Raw genomic sequence first — 15,622 nt, 5'->3', positions numbered from 1 at the left:
AGACACACACACACACGAGAAAGACACACACACACACGAGAGAGAGAGAGAGAGAGAGAGAGAGAGAGAGAGAGAGAGAGAGAGAGAGAGAGAGAGAGAGAGAGAGAGAGAGACACACACACACACACACGCGCACGCAAACACTCATTATAAGACAAATTGTAACTGTCACCTTAGACCTAGCCCTAACCTGAACCACTAACCTAACCTAACCTAACCTAGCCCTAACCTGAACCACTAACCTAACCTAACCTAACCTAGCCCTAACCTGAACCACTAACCTAACCTAACCTAACCTGAACCACTAACCTAACCTAACCTAACCTGAACCACTAACCTAACCTAACCTGAACCACTAACCTAACCTAACCTAACCTGAACCACTAACCTAACCTAACCTGAACCACTAACCTAACCTAACCTGAACCACTAACCTAACCTAACCTGAACCACTAACCTAAACTAACCCAACCTGAACCACTAACCTAAACTAACCCAACCTGAACCACTAACCTAAACTAACCCAACCCCTGAGCCTACAAAAGCATTAATTTTTGCACATTCATGTGAATTCAGGCCATTTGTGAATTTTGGTCCTGAAACTGTAGGGAAAGAACTCAACAGAATGTCAGGTTTTGCTATCCTTGTGGGGATCCTGAACATTATTCCTGTTTCAAGAGACGTAGTTGAGCTGAACATAGCGACCACTATGGAGACGGCGAACACGCGGCCGCAATGGAGACGGCGAACACGCGGCCGCAATGGAGACGGCGAACACGCGGCCGCTATGGAGACGGCGAACACGCGGCCGCTATGGAGACGGCGAACACGCGGCCGCTATGGAGACGGCGAACACGCGGCCGCTATGGAGACGGCGAACACGCGGCCGCTATGGAGACGGCGAACACGCGGCCGCTATGGAGACGGCGGACACGCGGCCGCTATGGAGTACGGCGAACCACGCGGCCGCTATGGAGACGGCGAACACGCGGCCGCTCTATGGAGACGGCGAACACGCGGCCGACTCTATGAGACGGCGAACCGCGGCCGCTATGGAGACGGCGAAACACGCGGCCGCTATGGAGACGGCGAACACGCGGCCGCTATGGAGACGGCGAACACGCGGCCGCTATGGAGACGGCGAACACGCGGCCGCTATGGGGGGCATCATATAACATAAGCAGCATACACTACGGAAATGGGAAGGTTGGAGACGGCGAACACGCGGCCGCTATGGGGGGCATCATATAACATAAGCAGCATACACTACGGAAATGGGAAGGTTGTAATATGATTCGCTACATTTTCATTTTAAAAACGTACGGCACATTAATGCAATCAACGTATTGTTATTTCAATTCAGTCAATCTATCAGAACATGGATAAGCAGGACGTCTATATTTGCCAGCCCTACAACAGAGTCAACCTCCTCTAATGACCTCACCAGCAAGCCAACACACCTCAGGGAACCAGACCAACAAATTAACCCAAAAGAATATTATGGATTTCCTTTGTTATCCCCGACACAGCTCTAGTCCAGTTACTACAGTATTAACACAATCCACATCCATGCTGCGGACAGAGGAGGAGGAGGCAGGATGAGGAGCGGGACGGGGAGAAGTCAAGGAACGGTGAGAGAGTGGAAAGAGGTAAAGGAGGAGGTAGAGGAAGAGGGGGTCGAGGAGGAAGAAGAGGTAAAGGGGGAGGAGAATAAATGAGGTAAGTCGAGGCTGGGACCAAATGATTTCTACTTAGTGAAAAACCGAGTGTGGTCCATGGGACCTGAGCGCCTGCCAAAACCAGGGACGAGGGAGAGAAAAGAAGGCTGATGCAGTAGGAGTAGAGGAGATAAATCCCCCCGCTCTCACCTCCCCTGCCGTCAGGAGTTCATTAGCCTCAATGAAGGATGGAGGAGAGCACCGTGCCCTTCAGGCAGCTATGCCACTCTCCCTTTCCCTCACACTGACCCAGCAATCAGCCTGTTCATCATCCCCTCCGCCTGTCCCACCTACCTCCACATGCCCTACCTTTCTCCCTTCACTCCTCATCCTTCCCCTCCTACTCTCCTTCATTCCTCCTCATCCACCCCTCCTACTCTTTCCCTTCCTCCACCTTTGTTCCTCCTCAACCTTCCCCTCCTACTCTCCTTCACTACCACCTCCTTCCCTTCCTCATCATCCTCCCCCTCCTACTTGCCTTCATTCCTCATCATCCTCCCCCTCCTACTCGCCTTCATTCCTCCTCATCCTCCCATTCCTCCTCATCCTCCCCCTCCTCCTCTCCTCCTACTCTCCTTCCCGTCCTCAACCTTCTCTCTATATTCTACTCCTACGCTGAAAAGGGACCAGTAGTAGGTTTGGAATATTTCCAGTTGTGGCAGGTTTAAGATATTACATACGCGCACGCACGCAGGCGCACGCACGCAGGCGCACGCACGCAGGCGCACGCACGCAGGCGCACGCACGCAGGCGCACGCACGCAGGCGCACGCACGCAGGCGCACGCACGCAGGCACACGCACGCCAGCATGTGTGTGTTATGACCACCTGGCTAATATTGTGTAGGTCCCCCTTTTGCCGCCAAAACAACTAGACCTCTGAAGGTGTGCTGTGGTATCTGGCACAAAGACATAAGCAGCACATCCTTTATGTCCTGTAAGTTGCAAGGCGGGGCCTCCATGGATGAGACTTGTTTATCCAGCACATCCCACAGATGGTCAATTGGATTGAAATCTGTGGAATTGAAGGCCAAGTCAACACCTTGAACTCATTGTTGTGTTCCTCAACCATTCCTGAACCATTTTTGCTTTGTGGCAGGGCGCATTATCCTGCTGAAAGAGGCCAATGCCATCAGACAATACCGTTGCCATGAAAGGGTGCACATGGTCTGCAACAATGCTCAGGTAGGTGGTATGTGTCAAAGTAACATCCACATGAATGGCAGGACCCAAGGTTTCCCAGCAGAATATTGCCCAAAGCATCAAACTGCCTCTGCCAGCATGCCTCCTTCCCAAAGTCCATCCTGGTGCCTTGTGTTCCCCAGGTAAGCGACACGCACACACACCCGGCCATCCACGTGATGTAAAAAGAAACGTGATTCATCAGACCAGGCCACTTCCTCCCATTGTTCCATGGTCCAGTTCTGATGCTCACGTGCCCATTGTAGGGGTCAGCATGGGCACCCTGACTGGTCTGCGCCTACACAGCCCCAAACACAAAAATCTGCGATGCACTGTGTTATGACATGAACTTTTTCAGAAATTTTAGCTACAGTAGCTCGTCTGTTGGATCGGACCACACTGGCCAGCCTTCACTCCCAATGGGCATCAATGAGCCTTGGCCGCCCATGACCCTGTCACCGGTTCACCGCTATTCCTTCCTTGGACCACTTTTGATAGGTACTGACCACTGCAGACCGGGAACACCCCACAAGGGCTGCAGTTTTTGACACACTGACCCTGTCGTCCAGCCATCAAAATGTGGCCCTTGTCAAAGTCGCTCAGATCCTTGCCCATTTTTTCTGCTTCTAACACATCAACTTTAAACAGATTGTTCAGTTGCTATCTAATAGATTCCAGCAGGACAATGCTCCATACCACACAGCGAGGTCAATCAAGCTGTGGATGGAGGACCACCAGATCAACACACTCTCATGGCCAGCCCAATCTCCAGACCTGAACCACATTGAACTATTCTGGAATTTGATCAAGAGGAAGATGGATGGTCACAAGCCATCAATCAAAGCTGAGCTACTTGAAATTTTGTGCCAGGAGTGGCACAAAGGCACCCAACAGCAATGTGACTGACTGGTGGAGAGTGTCCCAAGACGCCTGAAAGCTGTCATTAAAAATCTGGGTTATTCCACCAAATATTGATTTCTGAACCCTGCCTAAGAAAAAAACATAGTATTTTGTTGTTGAAAATTTTATTTGAATTTGTTTCCTTTGCCTTATTTTTGGCCTGAAAACATTTTTACCTGTTGTTATTTTCTGCAAATAAACACTTTAAACAATAGTTTTATTTGGAATTTGGGAGTCATTTTGTTAGTAATTTATAGAATAAAACAAAAAAAATTCATTTTACTCAAACACATACCTATGAATAGTAAAAACAGAGACATTTTCATAATTTTGCCGTGGTCTAAATTTTTTTCCAGGGATGGATGGACACACACACACACACACACACACACGATACTGCATCTGGACACCGCTTCAGGACTGCAGTTACTCGTTCATTCAATTGTGCACCACCAAGAGACCACAGACGCATCAAAGGTGCTGTAGTGTAGAGGTGAGGTGATTGCAGTTTGCAAATCAAATGCCCCCTGGATTTAAGTAAATAATCATGAGATCATTCTGCCAGGTAGACTTGAGTTTTCAGGATGACCTTTTCAACCCTTCCAAAGAATGGTTATCAATAGCATTATCAATAATGGTTACACAAAAAGTGTGGCCATACGCAAAGACCGCAAACACACAAACACATTTTGCCATACCGTTTTGACAGAAAAATTATTCAAAAATGGGCTGAAAGCCATTGATTCAGCCCTTGTCCTCTCATCACACATTTTATGGGGCCCTGTGCCTTTCTAACCAGCACTACCTAAAGTCTATAAATAGCTGAAACCTAAGGCGGATGAACTGTTATTTATCAGTTCCCTGGCCATTTGATGACATCAGTGAATAAACACTTTTTTCTTGATTTACTAGACTAAACATCTGTTTATTAGCAGTAAATACAGATAAAAGCACAAAGCACAGTGCTTTTCAAAGACAATTTGCTTTTCCAAGGCCAGTAACTGGTGTAATCAAGCACTGCTGGCAAGCATGAAATTGACCGTTTCTCAAGCCGTTTCATAGGCTAGGATACTAGAGAGGCTGGGTAATCTACCTGGCTTTTCAGAAAGGTGAAAAGGGCAACGTGTGAAAGGCAGCATCCTACTGAATCAGCAACAGCAATGCTCCTGATTAGCGTGTTGAAAAGAAAGGAACCCAGCCCAGTATCGCATCATAGAGAGAACAGGCCGTTAACGGGTCCTTACCCACTTGACATGACAGAATCCTTTTGTTTGGCTCCACTGACAGAAAAGGACAGTTTTGCTCCAAACGTGAAGAGGTAACTTACATGAAGCCTTTAACATGTGGTGTATGTAGGCTGTGGGGGACACGGCATTCAACTCCATCCATCTAAAAGCATAGGGGTGTGTGTGTGTGTTGGGGTGGGGGGGTGAGAATACAATAAAAACATTTTCCATTCCTCAGGCATGATACCCTGCTCCGCAATTATATTTTAATAACATTCCGTGAGTCACCAGGCCGGGTGAAAGACATTCATCTCCCGGTGTTCCAGAGACGTCATCCGCCCGCTGCCCAGTGAACGGCAGGCACCCACTGAGACCTTGACAGACCCAGTTAATGAGCATCCATTCCAGGCCACAGCAGGGCCATCCGCAGCAGAGAACACACACACACACACACACACACACACACGCGCACACACGCGCACACACACACCTTAGGCATCAAAACAAGACTGAGGTGGAGGGCATGGCAGAGGTGTGGCAACCAGTGTGGATGGCACAACTGAAGTGCGTGTACAGGCGTGTGTGTGCGTGCGTGCACCCTTTAATTCAGGTGTGCACCAGAAGCAAGAGATTTGTTTGTGAAGCAGTGTTTCTGTAGTGGACATGTGATTGCAGAGTCTGCTAAATAAATCATGGTATTCTGCCAGGTAGGCAAAGGCTGCTTTGTAGTTAATGTTTCATTTAGAAGGTTTGGGGGAAGCCTTTCGATCTACCAGATGTTTAATTAGCATAATCACTAACAACTAGGCTACACAAAGTGATAGATAAACATGCGGACAGACGGGGCACTTCCACTTTGCCTCTTCAGAAAGTTGAGGGAATATATGAATCACTGATGCATTTTGTTCATGATTTTGAATAATCCTGGGCAAATTAATTTTCCGAAAGATTTACTTATGTATATATGTAAATCTTATAAAGTTATATATCGATGACTTCCATGTGCATTCACATTACAGATTTTAAAGAGCCTTTTTTTAAAACATTAAAACCTCAATAGGATTCTATACAACCAAGAGATCCTGCAAATGCTAGCTTAGCACAGCTGAGGAAAAACATCAAGCACACTACACAAAACTCTTGTGTTGAGCTACTCAAGCCAAAAAAGCAGTATAGTTAAAGTGCATTATTTTAGAATTATTTCTGTTGAACTTTAGTACACTGAATAGTATTAAATAGTTTGTAGCTCTTTACGGTTCACGTGAAAATGAATTAATAAATTTTAAATCTTTCAAAATAAGTGACCAAATATGCTGTTTTTAATGTCTTGAGTAAATCTGATTGAGCTAAAAGATATGTAAGATTATTCTTTTTAAAACTATGATTTTATGCGCCTTTTGTCATTGAAATTATAATATCTGGTGCTGTTCTGTGAGCCAAACTCAAGGAGGAACAGCTAGTTCTGAAATGGCAAGTGATGGTATTGATGAACCACCATTGTACAATCATCCAGCTTCATTTAAATCACCAGTTTGGCAGCATATTGACAGGCATATTCCAGTAGAGAGCAATTCAGCAGTAAGGTTAACTTGAGAATGAAAAAACAAATTTTCAATAGATGTATTTTGCATATTACTGTGAATTTCTTGGCTCTAAGATAAACTGAAATTTCAGATGACAACATAAGTATTAAGAACACCGGGTTAATAAATATTTCATATATAAAATATATTTTGGTACAGGGTCACATCCATAACAGAAACTGTCACATCCACAATGGTGGATGTTCCCCTTTAAAATATACAAGATGTAAATATTCTCATAATTGTGGTTTCTGTATGCTGCCAAAACTTGTCACAGCAAGCTATGTCACATCCATAAAGCTGGCATTGCCCTAGACTACAACAGTCATGGACAAAAAGGTGTTTATAAAAAAAAAAGTTTACAGCATTTCGCCACAACTCGATGAACGTAGACTGCGCAGCTGCTAATCCAAGCTAAAATCACCCCAGTAACAGTACCCCTGGAGTAGAACGGAAATGCAAATAAAAAACAACTTAATCTCCCAAATGTACCAAAATGATATTTTCAAATCATGAATTATAATTATATTAAAATATCAAATAAGAGAGTGTCCATTTTAAAACACTATACTTATTACTGTGGTAATTAAGTCATAATTGACCACTTAAGTGGTCCAAACAGACTTTAAGTACACCACTTTTTTTGGCTTGAGCCCTTAATTCAGAGATAATTCAACAGAATTCTGCAGCAGGACCAGCAGTCAGATGAATCACAACAAACACACAGGTAGAGGACGGCTCACAGACAACCATTTTGTTTTTGTTAGCCGAGAGACAGTCTCAGGGGATGACCCAGTTGGCACTTGATAATAGACCCATGTATGATGTCACTCGGCGTGGTTTAAGGCCAAAAAGAAAATCTTCAGATTCAGTTAATTCATCACCTTGAGCAATTGCACACAACGTCCAAGCAAAATGTTACTTCCGCATTTCACCCTGACCTTCAACACTGGGGTGGTGTGGTTGGGGCAGCCACACTGAGCGCCCAAGCAGATCTGCTCACCTTTGAATTGACATGTGGACATGAACACGTCAGACGCAGCTCCTTTGGTAAAATTCCCTGAGACAGCACTACAGATATATACCACACCATAGCAAGTTGGACAGTGTGAGAACAGTAAGAGGGGGTGAGTACAGTAGGAGGGGGTGAGTACAGTAGGAGGGAAATTAAAATGTCATGTGCAGCCATCAGTTACTCCATTCATGGTTAACAACCTCCTTCTGACAGAGTAGCTGCTAATATGATACAGCAGACCATGTGAGGTACTTACCCCCTTTTTCAACCAATCAGAGCGCTGCTAACACACAGTCATATATGCAGATTATACACACATCCACACACACACACACACACACACGTGTGTATTATCCACATGCAGTGCTTCTGGGCTCCGGCCCACTTCTCCACCAACCCACAGAAAATACTAAGTTCACACACCAGTCCCCGGGAACCCAGTCCCTGACTCTAAAGTGTGTGACAAATCACATACACACTCAGGAGGAGGATGGATCAGCTATTTCCCCCCCCCCCCCGCCCCCCACCCCATCTCCATCCCTCCATGTAAACAACTCTGGTAAGAGTAGCAGGCCTCCGGGGAATAAGAGAGAAAGAGAGAGGCTCTTGTGCCCCCACACCATGACTCATCTTATGTTTCAAGCCCAGTGGGAGCAGAGTGGGGGATAGAGGGGTGGGGGGGCGTCACAACTGGGAACATTTAACAAGTCCCTAGATGATCTAGGCTTAATTGATTCAAGTAAAAGAACCAGTTCAATTATATCTGTGCAATATGAGAAGCAAGATGGACTGTATATATTCTAATCACTGTAGATAACTGATTTTAATTAACAATATTTGACTTGTATACTACCATACAGGATCATTATATGGAATAACCTTTAGGAATTTGACTTCAAGGAATTACCTCAAGGGCCTTAAAAGGTAGGAATTGAGATATCAATGGGAGGCCTATATAAAAGTTAACGGCTTCCACGTGGGGCAATCATAACAGTGTAATTTAACATCGGGAAATTCTCTACCCAAAATATACCCGGCTACGAACATAATATTCGCATTTCTTAAAATGGGAACATCAATGTTGCTGCTGTCCCGCTACTCGCCATGCGCAGCATCTAGTCCCACCCCCTGTTCTATGAGCGCAGAGTTTCTGAAGGTAAACAAGAGCCACTCCCCCTACAGTTAGATCTGCACAGCACCCTGTGAGAGAGCGAAAACCAGTGAGGGAGAGAAGACAAGAGTTACCAAGCTGGTTCTAATTCTTAAATATGTGCGTGTGCATTCCAAAATACACACTCCGCTTTTTACTAGTGTAATTCGCATGCACGTGTGCCACTAATTGCAAATCCACAAGCGAGCGACGGTAACACTAACTTTTGCCAAATGCAGTTGTATAGCCCAATCTGTTACCAAAATTATTGTACTCTATAGTAATCTTTCCAACAAGCAGATAACCGTTTTCGATCACTCATTAGCTCGGTGTATTTTCAGCGCCATACGCTGGCTTATCCACCGTCATTCTTTGCGACAACACGCACGCTTGCACGACTTGACTCTTGCATAAGTTGCCAATACTATTCAAATATTCCACAAATAATGAAATGCCAATTTGATTCACTGACGTATTTTAATTCAAAAGCACCTCCGTAAAATCCCGCTACCTCTGGCTATCAAAATCATTTCATAACAGTCGTGAACATGACCGCGCGTCGGTAAATAATACTCACTGCGTAGTTCGCGATACAAACATGGCTCGTGAACTGGGACCTGACATTTTCATATTTTATGAAATAAAGTTACAGTTGCACGATGATCTCAGTGTTAGGTATTTAATATGCAATCACAACCATACATGACCCACATGCACTACACATTTACTACCCGCTCTGGAAGTGCGTGCTTCTTCCCCTGTGCTACATGCTACGTTACTGTACTTCTTGGGGTGAAGCAAGAAACCTAAATATAACCCACCTTTTTACCTTGATTGCAGTCAGCTTCGGATGGCGAAACGTCCTCGACTCTGGACGATGGGCGATGATGAGAAATTACGATATCATTTGAAGCTAACATGTAGCGACAGTGAATTTCACGGTGGTCAAATTCCAGTGTAGCTAACTTACCCTAGCTAGCTAGCCCACTGACTATCCACGTTGGTGACAGGACTCTGCCTGCGAGGCTGTATGGTGACAGCACGTCAGATGCTCTCCCAAGAGAGTCAAAATAAAAAGTAGTAATTGACAAATTTACTCCATGATAGTCTATCCAACAGCATAACATAATATTCAACAAACCTGCGATAGACGCATTCGCAGTTCTCAGCTAAAAACAGCCAGCAATCTACATTTAACAGACTTTAGGAGTAGCAACCATCCGTAAATCCGAATAATCTAACTGGCTACTGTATCTAACGTTAGCATGCAAGATAGCCTGGAGCCGCAACCAACAAGTCAGTTCTACTGTGTAGGCTAACTAGCTAGTATGGGTACAGCAAGGTAAGCTAACAAACATAATTTTCAAAGCCATTTTGCATTTCGAAAATAGTCCAAGTATGGTATCCCCCCAGGTCCCGATTTGTCATGTATGTTTTCCTCAGATCCAGTAAAAGAAAAATATGCTTATTTTAAAAGAATGAGTCATGAAAGGTTGAACGCTAACTGGCTAGTTTCGAAACGTTCTGCCTAAAAACATATCACCGCCTCTCGCCTGAACATTTGCTCCCCCCCTTGCCCGCTCGTGTTCTTCCTCTTGTGAGATTGCACTGGCGGTTTCTTCTGCAACCTTACAACAAAATCAGCTCATACTTTAAACTCTTTTGGCGCCATATTAATGACGTACTTTAAATTTGCCGTTATAGGAAGCCGATTCAAATATATTTGCAATGTATAACTTTCGCTAAAACATCATCGTAATAACATCATGAAATAGGACAATGGGATTTTATTCTTCACCTGTCACTCTTTTGAAAGTGAAAGCCACAGTTTAGCGAGCGATAGTGTATGCATTTCTTGTTGATCGGGTTACATTTACCGAGACAGCTTTTTGCGTGTACTCATATTTCCTTAGAATGTTGTTAAAATGTTTCTTGTCTTTCATAATAAGAAGACAGTGAACACAGATAAATACATTAACATAATGTTAGGCTTATTTGCAAAGTTTTGAATCAATATTCAAACCACCCTATGTTGTTGGTTTCCTTACAAACAAGGGGTATCAATCTATATATGTTTATATATATACTACTATCTTAATAAGTACATAGCTTATGGTCGCAATAACATCTAGGTATTTCTAATATTTTGTCGATTTCCACCTTAGGCGCACGCACGCACGCACTTTAATATGACGAGCGCGCGCCCCTCATACTTCCAGCTCCAGGGAGGTCTGCAGCTGCCAAAGATCATTCATCGTACTATTTTACGTCAGTGCTTGTTGGGTTTCTGACAGGTGAACAAATATTTATTTAACTAAAATGAAATGGTAAACGCTACAGTTCTTTACCCATCCCATCCTTGGGAGATTGTCACTATAGTATTATCCAAAGCAGTGCTTTCCCATCGAAACTACTGATAAATAAATGTATTGTTTATACCTGTCCAGGAGACAAGGCTGAGGTAAGACCATTCCGATAAGTTTTCAGACACAGATTACAGTTTGAAATTTAATCATCAGCACGCACAATGCTTCCAGGTGCTGAAATGGTCGTTGCCATATCAGGCATCGTTCCATCAGTTATGGGGGATGCTCTTTTGCACGCAGTGAAGAGGCTGTGAAGGACACTGAATTAAACTGGCACTGAATCAAATTTGCTGTAGTAGCGTGTCTACCGCCCCGCAGGTGGGTTAAGTCCCTTGAGAAAACATGCAATGTCTCTCCATGGCCATTTGATTGCATGCTCCGTTAATTCAGTGTCTGCTGGACTCATCGTTTATTTAGCAGTATCCAGCCTTGCAGCAACATACAGTATTTAGTGTGTCCCAAATGGGAAGTATGCTCCTTTCTATATAGAGCACTGCTACGGACCAGGGCCAAAGGGTGTTGATATCCATTTGGCGGTTGAGGTCACAAAAATTAATGGATGTTTCTCTAAACAAAGATTAAAACTGAAATAATAAGTGCAACGTATTGAGAATATGTACAATTTGGAGACTAGTTAATTACTTTGTATAGATAGGATATTGATGCTTTTTAGATGCTTCTCAGTCCTGGCCAGAGAGCAGGTATGGGGGATCAGCCTGAGACCTGTCTCTAACAACACCTTGCTAGAAACCCACATTTTTAGTCTGCATGAATTGAACAATTTCTTCTTTACTTTTTAACCATGGATGTTACTTCTTTGTCACTTTGCTAATTTCTTTAGCAAAATGATTCAGAGAAATGTAACGAATGGTTAGTAAGGCCTATCCATTGGGTGTGATGTCACTCACCTACATCAATGCCAATGGATCTCTGTATAGTTAATGTGGCAACAATGTACTTGTCAGCAGTGTAGACTTGGTGCCAACTACATGCCATGTCTGATAAGTCATATATTTTGAATAAGATTATTTTGGGCAAGTTTCAGCCTGGTAAACATGGGAGAATGACACACCTGGAGGATTCAAATGAGTTTCATTATGGTATTCTCTTGACTTTCTAGACTCTTAAAATTATCTAGGCCATCCATTGATTTTTGCATTACAGCTCTTTCATACTTTAAATCCCTATAGAGATCATCAGCACAGCACTCAGCAGTATTGTATAATGATATGGTACAGACAGCCCTCATACAAATCCAACTGAACAGTTATTCAGAAGTGTGCAATGTTTTAAACTGAGATACAAAAATGATCATCATCCCCTGAGATTAAAAGAAGCTGAGCGTCTAAAATTATGATTTAGAATAGATCCCGTATAAAAGACTATGATCATCTCTATTTAATTAATTTAAAGTCATACTTTGTTTTCCTCTACCAACCTTATGATAAATGCACTTCAGTTTGTGTCCCACATGGTACCCTTTTATATAGTACACTACTTTTCACAAGGTCCCAAAGAGAACTAGTCAGAAGTGCTCTGCATAGGGACTTTGGTGGCATTTGGGATAGAACCCCAGTCTCTGATATTGAAGTGGGGGTAATCCTTCTTCCTTGGCTCATCACAAGAATGCTGCAGAAAAGGCTACCTGTTGTCTCCATGGCTCCCAATTATAGTTTTTCTCTTGACTAAGCATACATTAGAATTAGATGACTCATCAAAAAGATTTGTTGCCAAGCCTCCTGGAACAGTGTGTTATTTCAGCATCAGTGTGTGTTCGTGCTGAGTGAGGGGGTGTGCAATGTTGCCAGGTCAGTCTTGATTGCCATGGTAAGTGCTGTCCCTTGACTTTGGCACCATATAAAAATACTTAAATTACAAAAGTATGATGAAAAATACATATTTTCTTTAATAAGGTACGGTATATTTGTGATTTTTATAATAATATAATAATGTATGGAATTGCTTTAAGGTTGTCATAACATGGATCCATTTATAATTTGAGTTTTAGGAACAAGTTTTTAGGTATACAACAACAAATAATCATTAGGAAGTTTTTTCAAATTAAAATGTATTTTACATTGGCAGTTGACAGATACCCAGCCAAAAACCCCTACAGAGTAGAAAACAACAAGAAATTGATGCACAGTGGCTGGGAAAAACTTGCTGTTTTGAAGTATTCTTATATTTGAGACTTGTGACTTCCCTTTCCTTTGTGACTTTGGTGCCACTAAGGAGAACCTGCATGCGTCAAGCCCAATACAAACCAAATACAATAACTCCTAATAAGGCTCTGTGCCTTTCTCTGCTCTGTACAGTTGCATTCTCTGCCTTCTCCTAGCTCGTGTGGGTTGTACCTTGCATTGAATGATCCATCAGACTGTGTATTATATGTCTGGCTTAGAGCATGATTTTACTGTTCTGGGCCTTTTTGGTTTGGGCGATTCTTATTTCCATCATCGCCCAGCCTTGCACCCAGTGCAAGACATTTTGGTGGCTGTCTCTCCACTAGGCCCTGTTCTATTTCTATGGCAGGCTCTGGTGGCTTCCTCAGACTTAGATCTAGTAGATTCCCTCCACTAGCCCCCATGTTTTGTTTCCACTGCATGTGGCCAGTTTTTGGTTAGTTTGTTTATTCGTAATGATATCATAATCTCCAAACTGTCGGTAGGCCTCAAGCAGGATTGGAACACCGGACACCTTGACCGCCCTCCATATGATTGTTCACCTTTGCAGCAGTTCTTAACTTATCTTAAGATGGATTCTGAGTCTTGCATGCGTACAGCCAAACTGATAACACTAGTATGTTTCTGAGAGTCCACCTTGGTCCATACAGTTGTATTTGTTACAACTTCAGAAAAAAGAGGTGTGAGTTACTGACCAAATGCAAAGACACATTGTTGTTCCCTTGAAAGTACTTGTCAAATACTGTGTTTACACCCTGAAAAAACGATTAACTATAGACACCTAGATCAGAGCCACCCAGATATATTGACTCTCAAGGTACAGTTGTGCTCATACGTTTGCATACCCTGGCAGAAATTGTGACATTTTGGCATTGATTTTGAAAATATGACTGATCATGCATATTTAAGGATAGTTATCATATGAAGCCATTTATTATCACATAGTTGTTTGGCTCCTTTTTAAATCATAATGATAACAGAAATCACCCATATGGCCCTGAACAAAAGTTTACATACCCTTGAATGTTTGGCCTTGTTACAGACACACAAAGTGACACACACAGGTGAAAATGGAAATTAAAGGTGAATTTCCCACACCTGTGTCTTTTTAAATTGCAATTAGTGTCTGTGTATAAACAGTCAATGAGTTTTCACGTGGATGCAATAAGCAGGCTAGATACTGAGCTATGGGGAGGAGAGAAGAACTGTCAAAAGATTTGTGTAACAAGGTAATGGAACTTTCTAAAGATGGGAAAGGATATCAAAAGATATCAAAAGCCTTGCAAATGCCAGTCAGTACTGTTCAATCACTTATTAAGAAGTGGAAAATTCAGGGATCTCTTGATACCAAGCTAAGGTCAGGTAGACCAAGAAAGATTGCAGCCAAAACTGCCAGTTGTGCATGGGACGCTCTTGGACTTTTCAGCACGACAATGACCCTAAGCACAATGCCAAGTTGACCCTCCAGTGGTTACAGCAGAAAACGGTGAAGGTTCTGGAGTGGCCATCACAGTCCCCTGACCTTAATATCATCGAGCCACTCTGGGGAGATCTCAGTTCATGCAAGATGACCAAGAGACTTTGCATGACCTGGAGGCATGACCTGCCAAGACGAATGGGCAGCTATATCACCTGCAAGAATTTTGGGCCTAATAGATAACTATTACAAAAGACTGCATGGTGTCATTGATACAAAAGGTGGCAATACACAGTATTAAGAACTAAGGGTATGCAGACTTTTGAATGGGGTCAGTTCATTTTTTACTTTGTTGCCATGTTTCTTTTTATGATTGTGTCATTCTGTTATGACCTGCAGTTGAATGTGAATCTCAAGACGTGTTTTGCCTGCTCACTTATGTTGTCTTTACGAATGGTACATACAGCTCTGGAAAAAATTAAGAGATCACTGCACCTTTATCTTCCCTTTCCAAAAAGGTTGAATAGAAAGATTTTGAGTCAGGAACAGAAGCATTCAATTTGCAGTGGGCTCTTAATTTTAACCCTTCTGTTCCTTGTTCAAAACCTTACTTTTCAACTTTTTTGGAAAGGAAAGAAAACGTTGACGTGGTCTCTTCATTTTTTCCGGAGCTGTATATTATCAGTTCTCCAAGGGCATACAAACCTTTGAGCACAACTGTAAGTATGAATAAAGAAGGCTGTGAGGAAATTTCACAACCCTTAATTGAGTTAAAATTGTCAAGAAATAATTATCTAATTCAAAAACTTGACAACAGTGACACATTCATTGGCAACCCTGCATTAAGTACATTGTGTACCCTCCCTTTGTCAAGATAACAACTC

General features: G+C 43.0%; 1 protein-coding gene across 4 annotated transcripts in view; it reads right to left on the bottom strand.

Moving 5' to 3' along the window:
- The window catches only part of jade2 (jade family PHD finger 2), a 123,532-nt gene extending 113,095 nt beyond the window's left edge, over positions 1 to 10,437 (bottom strand). The window contains exons 1-2 of one of the 4 annotated variants that reach the window (XM_029120652.2): positions 9,743 to 10,437; positions 9,594 to 9,642 (exon numbers count right to left, since the gene is read on the bottom strand). Coding sequence is in view for 1 of the 4 variants with exons in the window: in XM_029120651.2 (XP_028976484.1) it covers positions 9,594 to 9,692 (99 nt within the window). In the remaining 3 variants the exon portion in view is untranslated. Of the gene's footprint in view, positions 1 to 9,593 lie in introns of all 4 variants that reach the window. The other 3 variants (XM_029120654.2, XM_029120651.2, XM_029120653.2) reach the window with 3 other exon arrangements.
- Between the last annotated feature and the right edge of the window lie 5,185 nt (positions 10,438 to 15,622).

The sequence above is a fragment of the Esox lucius genome, chromosome 7, assembly GCF_011004845.1.
Source record: "Esox lucius isolate fEsoLuc1 chromosome 7, fEsoLuc1.pri, whole genome shotgun sequence".
NCBI classification, from domain to species: Eukaryota; Metazoa; Chordata; class Actinopteri; order Esociformes; family Esocidae; genus Esox; species Esox lucius.
The sequence above is the reverse complement of the archived record's forward strand: the minus strand, read 5'-3'. Positions and strand labels throughout refer to the sequence as shown.